Source organism: Lynx canadensis, chromosome F1 (assembly GCF_007474595.2).
Source record: "Lynx canadensis isolate LIC74 chromosome F1, mLynCan4.pri.v2, whole genome shotgun sequence".
NCBI lineage: Eukaryota > Metazoa > Chordata > Mammalia > Carnivora > Felidae > Lynx > Lynx canadensis.
Window position 1 is genome coordinate 42,569,349 of NC_044319.2, and position 14,977 is coordinate 42,584,325.

Here is a 14,977-nt window from a genome sequence, read left to right on the forward strand (position 1 = left end):
TTTAAAGATTTTTAAAAATTTTTTTAACATTTATTTATTAAAAAAAATTTTTTTTTTTCAACGTTTATTTATTTTTGGGACAGAGAGAGACAGAGCATGAACGGGGGAGGGGCAGAGAGAGAGGGAGACACAGAATCGGAAGCAGGCTCCAGGCTCTGAGCCATCAGCCCAGAGCCTGACGCGGGGCTCGAACTCACGGACCGCGAGGTCGTGACCTGAGCTGAAGTCGGTCGCTTAACCGACTGCGCCACCCAGGCGCCCCAACATTTATTTATTTTTGAGACAGAGAGCATGAACAGGGGAGGGTCAGAGAAAGAGGGAGACACAGAATCTGCAACAGGCTCCGGGCTCTGAGCTGTCAGCACAGAGCCCGGCGCGGGGCTTGAACCCACGGACCGCGAGATCATGACCTGAGCCGAAGTCGGACGCTTAACCGAGTGAGCCACCCAGGCGCCCCCTAATTTTTTAAAGATTTTATTTTTTTATTAAAAAATTTTTTTAATGTTTATTTTTGAGAGAGAAAGAGTGAGTGAGTGGGGGAGGGGCAGAGAGAGAGAGACAGAGAATCTGAAGCAGGCTCCAGGCTCTGAGCTGTTAGCACAGAGCCGATGTGGGGCTGGAGCTCAGGGACCACGCGATCATGACCTGAGCAGAAGTCGGACGCTTAACTGACTGAGCCACCCAGGCGCCCTTAAAGATTTTATTTTTAAGTAATACATCCAACATGCGGCTCAAATTTACAACCCTGATATCAGGAGTTGCATGCTCCACCAACTGAACCAGCCAGGTGCCCCTAAATAGTAGGAATCTTAAATAAAAATGAAAAGGAGGGGGCACCTGGCTTGGCTCAGTTGGAGGAGCATTTGACTGTAGATCTGGGGTCATGAGTTCAAGCCCCACGTTGGGCATAGAGCCTACTTAAAAAAAAAAAAAATGGAAAGGGAGGACATCCTTGAAGAAATAGTGGGAAAAATAGTTTTCTTTTAAAATTCAAAACAAAAAGATGAATCCTCAGAGGGAAAGTTTCCTTAGAAGGCTGAAGATGAGAGATCAGGAAAAATTTGCTTCTAGTATCATTGTAATGAAATTTAGAAGTAACAAAGCAAAAGAAGCCTCAGAGAGAAAGAACAGATTACTACAAGGAACAAGAATTGAAACCAGTTTTGAACAGCATTACTAAATACAGGAAAACAAAAAAGTGCGGAGTTTTTTTTTTTTTGTTTTTTTTTTTTTTAAATATCAACGTTTATTTATTTTTGGGACAGAGAGAGAGACAGAGCATGAACGGGGGAGGGGCAGAGAGAGAGGGAGACGCAGAATCGGAAACAGGCTCCAGGCTCCGAGCCATCAGCCCAGAGCCTGACGCGGGGCTCGAACTCACGGACCGCGAGATCGTGACCTGGCTGAAGTCGGACGCTTAACCGACTGCGCCACCCAGGCGCCCCGAGAGAATTTTTAAGAAAGGTAACATATTAGAAAGAAGCATAGGAAGAGTAGACCAAACGAATGCTAAGTCAAGGTGGTAGGAACAGATCCATATATATATTAATTACAGTGAATGGACTAAATTTACTAGTTAAAGGTAAAAACTGACAAGGTGGATTAACCCTCCCGGCCTGACCCAAAGTCCAGATACATGCTTTTTACAAGGGACACCCCAAAGGTTTAATGGCATTTAAAGATGGAAAGAAAAAGATTGAGAAAATACATACCTGGAAACCTAAAAGGAAGCTGGCATGACCTTACTAATGTTAGGTAAAATATACTTTAGGACAGTGTGTTAATTGGGGTGGAAAGAATTACTACATAACGATAATCATTATATAATGGCAGTATAGTGACAATAATATAATGACAGTTCACCAAGAATATACAGCAATTTAAAGCGTGCATGCCTCTGATTAAAAGTCTTTAAAATAGATGATGCAGAATTGGTAGAACTCACACTGGGATAAATGGACAAATCCACCATTATAGTAGATTTTATTACATCTCTCTTAATTGTAGGTCAGGCTGACAAATTAGATGTGTAAGATTGTAAAAAGTCGACAGGCTTAACCTAACGAACGTGGAGTTTTGCAAGCATATTTTATACAATGGTCACCAACTAGACCAGGTGAAAGCCTTAAAAATTTCAAAGAACTGGGGTGCCTGGGTGGTTTAGTCCGTTGAGTGTCTAACTTCAGCTCAGGTCATGATCTCACAGTTTGTGAGATTGAGCCCTGTGTCAGGCTCTGCCCTGACAGCTCAGAGCCTGGAGGCTGCTTCGGATTCTCTGTCTCCCTCTTTCCCTGCCTCTCCCCTCCTTGTGCTCTGTCTCTGTCAAAAATAAATTAAAAAAGAAAAAAATTTTCGAAGAATAAGTTTTACAGAGAGTATGATATTGCCCTACAGTGCTTTTAAATTAGGAGTTCAAAAACATAAATTTCGAAAAATCACTGCATAGGCATAGCTATAAAGCTCATGGATTTATAAAATTATGGAAATTTAAAAATATACATGAGTGATAATGAAAACTTCATATAGCAAAATCTGTGGGCTGAATTAAAAATTGTGCTAGGGTGGGAGGGGGAAGGAATTTTAGCCTTAAGTATTCAAATTATAAGAGAAGGGGTAAGCTAAATGTCTTAAGAAATCAGGAAATGACCAACAATAAATTTTTAAAAGTAGAAGAGGTAGTAAAGATATAATATCATTAATATAAAGGAAGATGCATTTGTGTACAGATAGAGAATACCATCAATTATGTGCCAATAATTTTGAAAACTTAGACAAATGCAAGAAGAAATAACAAGCTTGAAAAATCTAATATTTATTAAAATGGTTGGGGGTGCCTGAGTGGCTCAGTCTGTTGAGCATCCAGCTCTTGATTTCGGCTCAGGTCATGAACCCAGGTTCGTGGGATCGAGTCCCTCATTGGGCTCTGGGCTGAGCATGGAGCCTGCATAAGAGTCTCTCTCCCTCTGCCCCTTCCCCGGCTCATGCATGTGCACGTGCTGTCTCAAAGTGATTAAAAATCTTCCCACAAAGAAAACACTGAGTTTTATGTTTCAAAGGTGAATTCTACCAGTCTTTCAAGGACCAGACCATCTCAATTTTGTGGAGTTTTTTTCCCTGGCAATAGAAAACTAGGGACTATTCAATTTATTCTAGTAGGCCTGCTAGCCCTGATAACCAAACTAGACAAAGACATGGCTGGAAAATTGCAGACCCATTTCCCTCCTTAACATAGACTTTACAACTTAAACAAAATAGCAGTAGTGTACAAAATGCAATAGTGTACCAATAGTGTGCAAAAAAATAATACCCCCAAACCAAGTGTGGTTTATCTCAGGTGTGTAAGGATTTACTTTGGTTTTAATTTTTTTAATGTTTATTTTCTGAGAGAGAGAAAGACTGAGTGCAAGCAGTGGGGGGACAGAGAGATGGGGAGACACAGAATGTGAAGCAGGCTCCAGGCTCTGAGCTGTCAGAGCAGAGCCCGACGTGGGACTCGAACTCCATGAACCGTGAGATCATGACCTGAGCCGAAGTCAGGCAGCAAACCGACTGAGCCACCCAGGCACCCTCTAAGGATTTAATACTAGAAAGTCCCTAAATGAAGTTCCAGAGTCATCACATTAATAGATTAAAAGAAAAAAAATTATGATCATTTCAATAGCTACAGAAACAATATTTTACAAATCACTTTTCCGTGATATATTTTTGTTAATGAGGAAGGAAAGGAACTCTTCTAAACTGATAAAGAGTAGCTGTTAAAAAACAAACATGATATAGGGAAACATTAGAAGCACTTCCTTTAAAATCCGAGACAAAGATGCCCATTATCATTAATGTGTATTTAACATTGTATTGACAGTCCTAAGCAGAAGACAGAAGAAATTAGGAGCACAAGAATTGGAAAGGAGGGAATAAGATTTTATTATCTGCAGATGATATAACATTTACATAGAAAACAGAAACTTCTACAAATTATTAGAAAAAATTATGTAAAGAAAGGTAATTATGTAAACTTATATGTAAATTTTATCCAAGTGACTGGGTAAAAGATTAATGAAAGTCATTTGTATTTCTGTATATATGCAAAAACTACTAAAAATCATAAATAGAAAGCATCACAGTAATATCAAAATCTGCTTTAGAAATTCTAACACAAATATGTTAGATTTTTTTTTTTTTTAATTTTTTTTAACGTTTATTTATTTTTGAGACAGGGAGAGACAGAGCATGAACGGGGGAGGGTCAGAGAGAGAGGGAGACACAGAATCTGAAACAGGCTCCAGGCTCCGAGCTGTCAGCACAGAGCCCGACGCGGGGCTTGAACTCACGGACCGTGAGATCATGACCTGAGCCGAAGTCGGACGCTTAACCGACTGAGCCACCCAGGCGCCCCGACAAATATGTTAGATCTTTAAAGGGAAACACAATTTTACTAAAAGTAATTAAATAACTAATAGAGAAATATATGATGTTAATGATTGGAAAACAATTTGATCTGTATATTAAATGTAGTTTCATTCAGAATCCCAACAGGGATTTTGATGGAACTTGATAAGTTGATACTAATCACATGTACATGATTCCATATGAATATGGAAGAGTTAAGGGGGCAGGGATGCAAACTGGTGCAGCCACTGTGGCATAGAGAATGGAGGTTCCTGAAAAAGTTAAAAATAGAATTATCCTCTGATCCAGTAATTGCATTACTGGGTGTTTACCCCCAAAATACAAAAACATTAATTCAAAGGGATACATGCTCCCCTATGTTTATTGCAGCATTATCTACAATTGCCAAATTATGGAAGCAGCCCAGGTATCCATCAATAGATGAGTGGATAAAGAAGATTGGTATTTATACACAATATATTGGAATATTATTCAGCTATAAAGAAGGGAAATCTTGCTATTTGCAACAACATGGATGGAGCTAGAGAGTATAATGCTAAGCGAAATAAGTCAGAGAAAGTCAAATACCATATGCTTTCACCAATGTGGAATTTGAGAAAACAAGCGTAGGGAAAAAAAGAGACTAAGAAACAGAGTCTTGTAGAGAAACTATAAAACTGATGGTTACCAGACAGAGGTGGGTGGGGGGGGGGTGGGTGAAATAGGTGATGGGGATTAAGGAGTACACTTACCATGATGAGCACTGAGTAATGTATAGAATTGTTGAATCAGTGTATTGTACACATGAAACTAATAGAACACTGTATATTAACTATACTAGAATTTACATTGAAAACTCAAAAAGGTAGAGCGCCAAGAATATCTGGTCACTTCTGAAAAAGAATAGGGAGGAGGTGGAGTGGGAAAAAAACAGGGAGAAGACTTGATTAACCAGATAGACTCATTGTAAGATAGGAATTAAAACAGTGTTAAATAAGCACTAGAAAGATTGATCATTGGGAATGTGAGGGATGAGAAGATTGATAAATGGAATAGAGAACTCGTAAACATCCATTTTGTAAAATTCTGTATATTGAGGTCTAATGGGCAAAAAATTACTGTGTGGGGACTTCAGAACTCTTTTGAGTTGAAATCTTGACTCTAGTAGTTCACTAAATTGTGTTATCTTGTGTTATCTCTTGCCTTAGATGTAAAACAAAGGCAATAATATTGTGTATGTCAGAGGATTATTAAGTGGGTTAATGTATGTGTCTGGTATAGTGTAAGCTCTGTGTGAGTCTGCCATTTGTTTTGATTATCTAAACCACAACTTAGTTAAAACAACAGCCATTTTATTTATTCTGTGGTCTGAGTTGAATGGTTCTTCACTTGTCTGCCTGCAGCTGTAGTCAGGTGACAGCTGGTGCTGGAATGTCCCATGATATGTGGTGCTTTGGAGGGAATGGCTGGAAGGCTGGGCTCAAATGGACAATTGATACTCTCCACTTGGTCCTTTTGTGTGATCTCCAGTAGAGGAGTCAGATTTTAGAGGCCTCCAAAAGCACAAAAAATGAAGCTGCGAGGCTTGGAATTGGCACATTATCTCACTTCCGCTGTATTGTTTTGATTGATGTGGTTCATTGGGGACCATTTTTGGAGACCATCCACACTGTTACTATTTTTTTCTTTTTTAAGATTTTAGTTTTATGTGTAGACCCATCATGGGGCTCGAACTTAAAACCCCAAGATCAAAAGTTGGGTGCTCCACCAACTGAGCCAGCCCCCACGCTCCCTTCCACACTGTTATTGATATTTGTATACATCATGTTGCTTTACAGTGTGTATAATTGTCAGTTTAGGCACCAAGGATTTATTAATGAACAAATACAAAAACTTGCTCCTTATGTTTTACATGATAAGTGCTTAAAATGTATAGTGACCAGGACAGTAAAGAAAAATAAGGCAGGGAAGGAGATAGGGAATACTGGGGGTTGGGAGTTGTGGTTTTAAAAATGGGTAGTCATGGAAGGCTTCCCTGGTAAACTGACATTTGAGCAGACCAAAGGAGGAGATTAGGAGCTAGTGGGGCAAGGGTGGAAGCAAGAAAACTGGAGGGTAGTGCAGTTGAGAGGTAGGTCATTTGGATTAGTGCAGTGATAATGGAAGTGGTGAGAAATGGTTAGATTTTGGATATATTTTGAAGGTACAGCTTTATAATTTATTTATGAACTGGGTGTGGAGTGAAAGAAAAAGGAATCAAGGATGGCTTGGAGGTCATTGACCTGAGCAACTGAAAGGATAGAGTTGCCATTTGCTGAAATGGAGAAAGCTACAAGGACTGGCAGGTTTTGGAGAGATCAGGATTGGTGTTTTATGTATAAGGTTTGAAATGCTAATTAAAAGCTAGCTGCTTTAAAATTGTAAATTATGCTTCTATCCTGTCTGACTTCCCATTCTGTTGCAAGGGAAGCAGATGGGGGAGGGAGGAATTCATATTTTATTGCAGTTAGTAAGTGTTCTTGTTCTCAGAAGATTGAGGAATCTTGTTGGTTTTAGCCAGAGTATTTGTCCTTTTTTCCAGTCCCCTTTCACCCTTCCCCTGATGTGACTTGTTACTGATAAATGTCACTGATCGTTTATCACCTTTTTACTAAAAAAAGACCTGAAGATAAACAAGTTTGTTTAAAAGTTTATTTTTCCTTATAGCTTTTTCTTTTTTCTTTTTTTAAGGAGAGATGGTAGAAAGTGACAATTTTAACTAAACCTTACTCTCTCTTTCTCCAATTCATGCTGTATCTTTCCGTGATGATATATGTCCACCTTGGCTTAACCCATTTTGTAGGTATTTAGTTGCTATGCTCTTTGGGTTTGGCACATGTTAAAAGCTGCTTTAACTGACGCTGAGTATTTTGATTCTCACTGTCCTGTGGTTCCTTGCCAAGACATGTTTCAACATGTTGTAAAGGTTTTTCTTGATGTGCTCTTGGCATCTTAAATCTATTACTTAATCTTGGTAATTCCCCCAGCTCCACAACTGTTGTCTTCCAGGGGGTGCTCTTGAGCACTGTCCAAAGAGAGGAGGAGTTACTGAAACTCTGATATGCATTGGGGAGGTGATGATTGTAAATTTGACTTTCAGCTAAAACAGTTTACTCATTATCATCACTGTGGGGGTTGGAGCATGCCTAAACCTGTTTCAGGCTTCACCTGAGGGAAGCATAGATGGTTCTTACTCTTAATTAGACTCTTCAGTTGTTTGCAGGATCTGAACTTAGGAAGTGATCAGAAGGGTATCAAGAACCTCATTATGGATATATTGCATTTCTGTAGGGCGCTCTGATACACGTGTCTTTTTCCTTCTGCTGGCTGCTATTTTGTAAATCTTAAAAGAGAAAATTTTCTACTTTAGAAGAGGTTTCATCATGTTTTTTTTTTTCCCTTTTAGATTTATCAACAGACTGCAATTTCTTCACTGCCAAAATGACATCATTTTCCACCTCTGCCCAGTGTTCAACTTCTGACAGTGCTTGCAGGATCTCTGCAGAACAAACCAATCAGGTAAATCATATTTAAGCCATTTCTAGTTTTCAAAAATCTGAATTGGGGCATGTAGGTGACTTTACTGACTGAAGGATTTTATGTAGAGCAGAAAGGGTTATTTTTTAAAATGTCTTATTAGGGAAACTAGTGAATGGTATCAGTGTTCAAAATTCGAATTGATTATTGATTAAGTAAATGTATAGAGGTTACAGATTGTTCAAAATATGGTACCTTTTGAAAATTACTGTGTTTTACGGTATGGGTGGCCAGTGGAGAATTTGGGGCCAAGATATATGTTTGGTTTCTGTTTCTCTCACTTCATTTTAACCGGTCTGTTTTCTTTAAAAATCAATTTTAAATTGCAACTAAAATATTGCAAATGTATTCTTATAAAATATTCAGTTTTCTAATGTATTTATCTATAAAGTATTTATCTGTAGGGACTCCTTGACCATGTCTTCCCTTCTTCCCCCAAAGTCCCTTCCCTCTGAGATAACACTTTGGTGTGTCTTGTTCCAGATCTTTTCCTCTAACATATAAAAAGACTTAATTTTGTGTTTTATTTTCATAAATATTGCACAATATGTAGTATTATGTACCTCAGTACATGATAAAGGTGGAATTTGGGTTTGATGGGGGAAGATGTGGCTTATGTAGTAAATGGTTTCGATGTAATTGTCCATCTCTGGAAGGAAACAAATGAAGACCTCAAACTTTGTGCAAAAACAAATCCCAGATAAAGATTAAACGTAAAAAGTAAAATAATATTAGAAAAAAATTTAGGAAATGCGTGTGAAACTTTAGGATGACGGAGGCCTTCAGTAAAACAAAACCAAAGAGGTGGTGAGAGGACGAGAGAGACAAATTTGACCATAAAAGTTTTAAAATAAAATTGTGTGGCTGAAGATAGACTCTGCAGTCAGTCAAGGGATGTCAGAGTCACTGTCCCTTATATGTATATACCACATCTTGTTTGTCTGTTCACCTGTCCTATCTGTTCACCTGTGAACACTGGTGTGCAAATACTTGTTTGAGTCTTGCTCTCAGTTCTGGGTTCATATGTAGCAGTGGAACTGCTGGGTCATATGGTAATTCAGTGTTTAATTTTTTGAGGACCTGCCAGACTGTTTTCCACAGCAGCTGAGCCATTTTACATTCTCACCAGCAGGTGCACAGTGGTTCCAGTTTTTCCACATCCTTGCCAATGTGGAAGGCGGTTTTTTCCCTTTTTTCTTTTTCTTATGGCTGTGCTAGTAGGTGTGAATGTCCTGTCTTTTGAAAATGTGATTTTTCAGGAAGGTAACAAGTAGTAGTCTGATTAGCTGCAGTTACTTTATATATTGGAAGGTTGTATGTGATTAAATGATAAGTATTTCTACCAGAGTTTGTAAACAAACAAAAAAATATTTAAGGAGGTTCTCTTATTCTTTAGGGTTTCAGAAACCAATTTAATTGAAATGTAAATAGCAGGTTTATTTTGTTTCTGTCAGGTACGACCAAAACTGCCACTTTTGAAGATTTTGCAGGCAGCAGGTGCACAAGGTGAAATGTTCACTGTTAAAGAGGTAAGCCATCAAAGAAAATTCTCAGTTGTAAGAACAGCTAAGAAGTAGAAGCTGACGAATATATAGTTCTGAAATCAGGCCTAAGAAAGCAAATTCTACTTCTGAGGTGCTAGAGAGGCAACTTTTTCTTTATATTAAAGATCATCGAGCTAAATTGAATTTCATTATTTCCTTTAAATTTCCTTTTGAAAAAAATTTTTTTTTCAACGTTTTTTATTTATTTTTGGGACAGAGAGAGACAGAGCATGAACGGGGGAGGGGCAGAGAGAGAGGGAGACACAGAATCGGAAACAGGCTCCAGGCTCTGAGCCATCAGCCCAGAGCCCGACTCGGGTCTCGAACTCACGGACCGCGAGATCGTGACCTGGTGAAGTCGGACACTCAACTGACTGTGCCACCCAGGCGCCCCTAAATTTCCTTTTGAAGTGTGTTGTCAGCCAAACCTAAAATTAACCATGAATTCATTGATCTCAGAGTTAAAATGCAAAGCGTGTACAAGATTTAAAAAATGACACTATGATTTATAGGATATACTGACAGGCAGGAATTAAATGCAGTAGTTTTCCATTATAAATGTGTCAGATACTCTTCTGAGCACTGTGAGTTACTTTAAACACTTATGCATTTAAATAACTTATTTAGCATCTAAAGGTTTTTTTTTTTTCTTAAGAAAAACAAATTGAATTCCTTAAGTGGAAAAACTCAATATTAAAATGTTAATCTCTTTGAACTGCTTACATTTAGTAGGGTAAAAATCTAACCTTTTCTAATTGGAGGAAACAAAACTATCAAGCTTTTTTTTGACTTTTTTGAAAAGCTTAAGACCTACTAGCAACACTGCATTCCTGAGCTGTTACAGTTTTCTTTTTTTTTTTTTAAATTTTTAATGTTTATTTAGTTTTGAGAGAGAGTGTGGGCGGGGGAGGGGCAGAGAGAGAGAGAGAGAAAGAGAGAGAGAGAGAGAGAGAGAAGGAAACACAAGAATCCGAAGCAGGCTTTAAGCTCTGAGCTGTCAGCACAGAGCCTGACTTAGGGCTCGAACTCATGAGCTGTGAGATCTTGACCTGAGCCATAGTTGGACACGCAGCTGACTGAGCCACCCAGGCACCCCTCCTGAGCTGTTGGATCTTTCAAGGAAACAAATTGGAAGCATTTTTTTTCTAGAATACTCATATTTCCTGAGCTGTTCGATCTTTCAAGGAAGTAAATTAGAAGCATTTTTTTCTACAATACCTATATTTCCTTTATCATTTTAAATTTAAGTGCATCGTCTTAAATTGTATCTGTAGAGTTCTCTTAAGTTTTTTTTTTTCCAAACTATTACTGAAGTATGGATTTTTATATCAATAAAGTTATAATAAATTATGCTATCTCCTTTAATAACATGGCAGAATTTGCCTGGGTTAAGAATAAATTAAGTACATATTGGTCAGAGAATGTTTTACTGGGGAAAAGTTGGACAGAGTCAGTTTACATGAAGCTCTCTATTACGAATCTTGATCCTCTCTGGTGCATAAAGAATTTCTTAATTTTTTATTTTATTATTTATTATACTTTTTAGAGAGAGCATGAGCGGGAAGAGGGGCAGAGGGAGAGAGAGAGAGAGAGAGAGAGAGAGAGAGAGAGAGAGAGAGAGAGAGAATCTTAAGCAGACTGCACGCTCAGGGTGGAGCCCCACATGGGGCTCAGTCCTACTACCTTGGGATCATGACCTGAGCCAAAATTAAGAGTTGGATGCTCAACCGATTGAGCCATGCAGGTGCCCCCACCAATTTTTTTTTTTTAATTTTAATGTTATTATTTTAAAGTTTATTTATTTATTTTGAGGATTGGGAGGAGTAGAGAGAGAGAGAGAGAGAGGGAGAATCCTAAGCAGGCTTCTCACTGTCAGTGAGGAGCTCCATGTGGGGCTTGAATTCATGAACCATGACAAGCTGAGCTGAAGTGAGATGATTTATCAACTGAGCCACCCAGGTGCCCCTCTAATTTTTTATGTTTAAGTATTGGTTCTCAGTATGTGTGCATTGAGGCAGTATGGTATAGTGAGAGTAGTAATCATGTACACGTTTATTTTTAATTTTTATTTTATTATTTTTATTTATTTATTTTTAAATTTTTTTAACGTTTATTTATTTTTGAGACAGAGAGAGACAGAGCATGAACAAGGGAGGGTCAGAGAGAGAGGGAGACACAGAATCTGAAACGGGCTCCAGACTCTGAGCTGTCAGCACAGAGCCCGACACGGGGCTCGAACTCAGGGACTGCGAGCTCATGACCTGAGCCAAGGTCGGACGCTTAACCGACTGAGCCACCCAGGCGCCCCTAATTTTTATTTTACTTTAAAGAAATGTTTATTTTGAGAGAGAGAAAGAGATCGTGAGTGGGGGAGGGGCGGAGAGACAATTCCTAGTAGGCTCCACATTGATGGCATGGAGCCTGATACAGGGCTTGAAGTCACACATCATGAGATCATGACCTGAGCCAAAATCAAGAGTCGGATGCATAACCTGAACTGTCCAGGTGTGCCCCAGAAATTTACTTGTTAAAAAAAAAAAAAAATCCACATGCTGGCATTGTCCAGAAAAATGTAACAGGTTTATTTATAATTATTGTGAAGTTGAACTGCTAAGACGTGTTCACTAAAACATTTTGACTTGCATTAATGCTTTGGGTCCCACATTTGTATTAAAAATTCACACACAAGGGGCGCCTGGGTGGCTCAGTCAGTTGGGCGTCCGACTTTGGCTCAGGTCGCGATCTCACTGTCCGTGAGTTCGAGCCCCACATCGGGCTCTGTGCTGACAGCTCAGAGCCTGGAGCCCGTTTCAGATTCTGTGTCTCCCTCTCTCTCTGCCCCTCCCCTGTTCATGCTCTGTCTCTCTCTGTCTCAAAAATAAATAAATGTTAAAAAAAAAATTAAAAAAAAAATTCGCACACAAATGAAAATGGAAAAGCTGCCAATACCCAATTTCTGTACCCTGTTTTTCCACTCGCAATCATATACTTAGGTACCTTTTGACCCCATGGAAAAAAAATAGTTTTTTTAAAGAATGAAATAGTTTCCATCATAGTGGATTCTTAAGCACATTCTCCATGTGTGTGGTGTGCTAGCTGGATGTCTTTTGGCATAATTGTTACATGTTTGGCATGGACAGCACACAGGTTGGTCTTCAAAAAGGCCCACCGAGGCTCCGTAGCTCAGGGGTTAGAGCACTGGTCTTGCAAAAAGGCCCACCGATAGGCCTCACTCACTTGCCTCCTGCAAAGCACCCATAACTGCACGCTGGAAACACAGATCTGTTTTGAAGTCCTGAGCAGTTTCTCACACCAGATGCCGGAAAGGAAGTTTGCAAATCACAAGTTCTGTGGAGTTTCACGGAGCGCCACAGTAGCAGAGCTGTAATGGTGAGGTTTCTTCACTCCTCCAGTAGTGGGCGCACTCTCACCAGGGGCTTTTGTAGTCAGTGGCTTCCTCGGTGCTATACCACCCGTCGATTTGGGAGCAGTCTGCTTTGGGCAAGCCATGATATAGCGAATTTCTTACTTACCCCCCTCCTTCTTCAGCTGGGGCCTGGGAGCTGGAGGTGGCGGTGGTGGTGCGGTGGGAGCTGCAAACATTTAATTACGTACTCATGTAGAGTAGTGTTGTAGAAGATCTTATTTTGCATACTTACAGTGGATTTCTTTTTTACAAGTTGGACAGGCTAAATATAAAACTTTCTCCTTTTTCTTCCAGTAGGTGCTCTTCCCCATCTTATTTCCCCCTAGATATTTGGTTAGGTATGACAGCACCATTAACACTGGGACAGAATGTTGCTTGGGATGGAGGGGAACCTGGGAACATTTTTGTACCAATAGTGGGAACAGGGTTGGAAAAATCTTCTGTGAAGATACCTAATAATTCCTGAGAAGTTGGGACCTAAAAATAAAAATAGCTGCTTTGGCCTGTTTGTGATAACAAAATTCTTATTGTCATTAAGGGAATTTAATTAAGCAGTTTAAAAAAATTTACCTAGAGAAAACATTATGAAAAAAATAGATGACTTAAAAATTTTGAATCGTGAACTTGTCTGAGTTCCTTCCATTGTTGTGAACTTTGAAAAAAGCCAGATAGGCTAAACTTTTATTGATAAACACTAGATTCTATGTTTTATGCACTTATGGCTTATTAACCCTTGTACTTCATTTGCCAAAAACAAGTGAACATGCATCAAAAACCTCTTGTAGTTATGGGTCTCTGGACTTGGAAAATACTTTTATGACCCAGGCACATTTAATGTTTATTACTTCTAATGATAGAACAGACGTCTTTATCTGGATTGGTGAAAAAATTTTTAAGGGGATGGGGTGCCTGGGTGACTCGGTCAGTTGGGTGTCCAGCTCTTGGTTTTGGCTCAGGTCATGATCTCAAGTTCATGAGTTTGGGTCCCCCATCGGACTCTACACTGCTGGTGTGGAGCCTGCTTGGGATTCTCTCTCTCTCTCTCTCTCTCTCTCTCTCTCTCTCTCTTTCTCTCTCTCTCTCTCTCTCTCTCAAAATGAAAAGAAAAAAATTTTAAGGAAATACTAGGAAAATTCACTTTTTATCATTGTCAAACCTACATTTCTAAAAAGTAAGAGTTTGGGAGCACCTGGGTGGCTCAGTCAGTTAAGCGTCTGACTCTGGATTTCAGCTCAGGTCGTGATCTCACAGTTCAGTTTGTGAGATCGAGCCCTTGTTGGGGTTCTGTGGAACTGACAGCATGGAGCCTGCTTGGGATTCTCTCTCTCCCTAATGTTCTGTCTCTCTCAAAAATAAATAAACTTAAAAAAAAGTAAGTCTGTTAACGTCCAGCATGAGAATAAGTGGATGAGCCTGGTGGTTGAGGACAGCTCTCTTGTTGTAGGACTCCTTTCTCAAGCATGACAGTCATGTTCATAAATGTTTCCTCTTTCTCTAGCAAACTATCTTCTCATAATGAATTTGTGTCTTTTGGAGCAGCTGCACAGACTTCTTCGTGCTTTTTTATCACCATGTAGGTCATGCACTATCTAGGCCAGTACATAATGGTGAAGCAGCTTTATGACCAGCAGGAGCAGCATATGGTGTATTGTGGTGGAGATCTTCTGGGAGAACTGCTAGGACGTCAGAGCTTCTCCGTGAAAGATCCGAGGTAGGGAGAGCGAAGGTTGGTTTATCTTTTTGGGGGCTTCTGTCTAACCACTCAGTCTCCATAGGTTATTAATGGTTATCTTTTTTTTTTTTTTAATTTTTTTTTTTCAACGTTTATTTATTTTTGGGACAGAGAGAGACAGAGCATGAACAGGGGAGGGGCAGAGAGAGAGGGAGACACAGAATCGGAAACAGGCTCCAGGCTCCGAGCCATCAGCCCAGAGCCCGACGCGGGGCTCCAACTCACGGACCGCGAGATCGTGACCTGGTTGAAGTCGGACGCTTAACCGACTGCGCCACCCAGGCGCCCCTATCTTTTTTTTTTTTTTTTAGT

At 39.6% G+C, this 14,977-nt stretch overlaps 1 protein-coding gene across 5 annotated transcripts in view; it reads left to right on the forward strand.

Annotated features, from left to right (window-relative positions):
* The window catches only part of MDM4 (MDM4 regulator of p53), a 39,247-nt gene that overhangs the window by 7,015 nt on the left and 17,255 nt on the right, over positions 1-14,977 (forward strand). For all 5 annotated transcript variants that reach the window (XR_004343144.1, XR_003965764.1, XM_030301751.2 and 2 more), the window contains exons 2-4: positions 7,832-7,944; positions 9,417-9,491; positions 14,511-14,644. Coding sequence is in view for 3 of the 5 variants with exons in the window: in XM_030301751.2 (XP_030157611.1) it covers positions 7,867-7,944; positions 9,417-9,491; positions 14,511-14,644 (287 nt within the window). In the remaining 2 variants the exon portion in view is untranslated. The remainder of the gene's footprint in view (positions 1-7,831; positions 7,945-9,416; positions 9,492-14,510; positions 14,645-14,977) is intronic.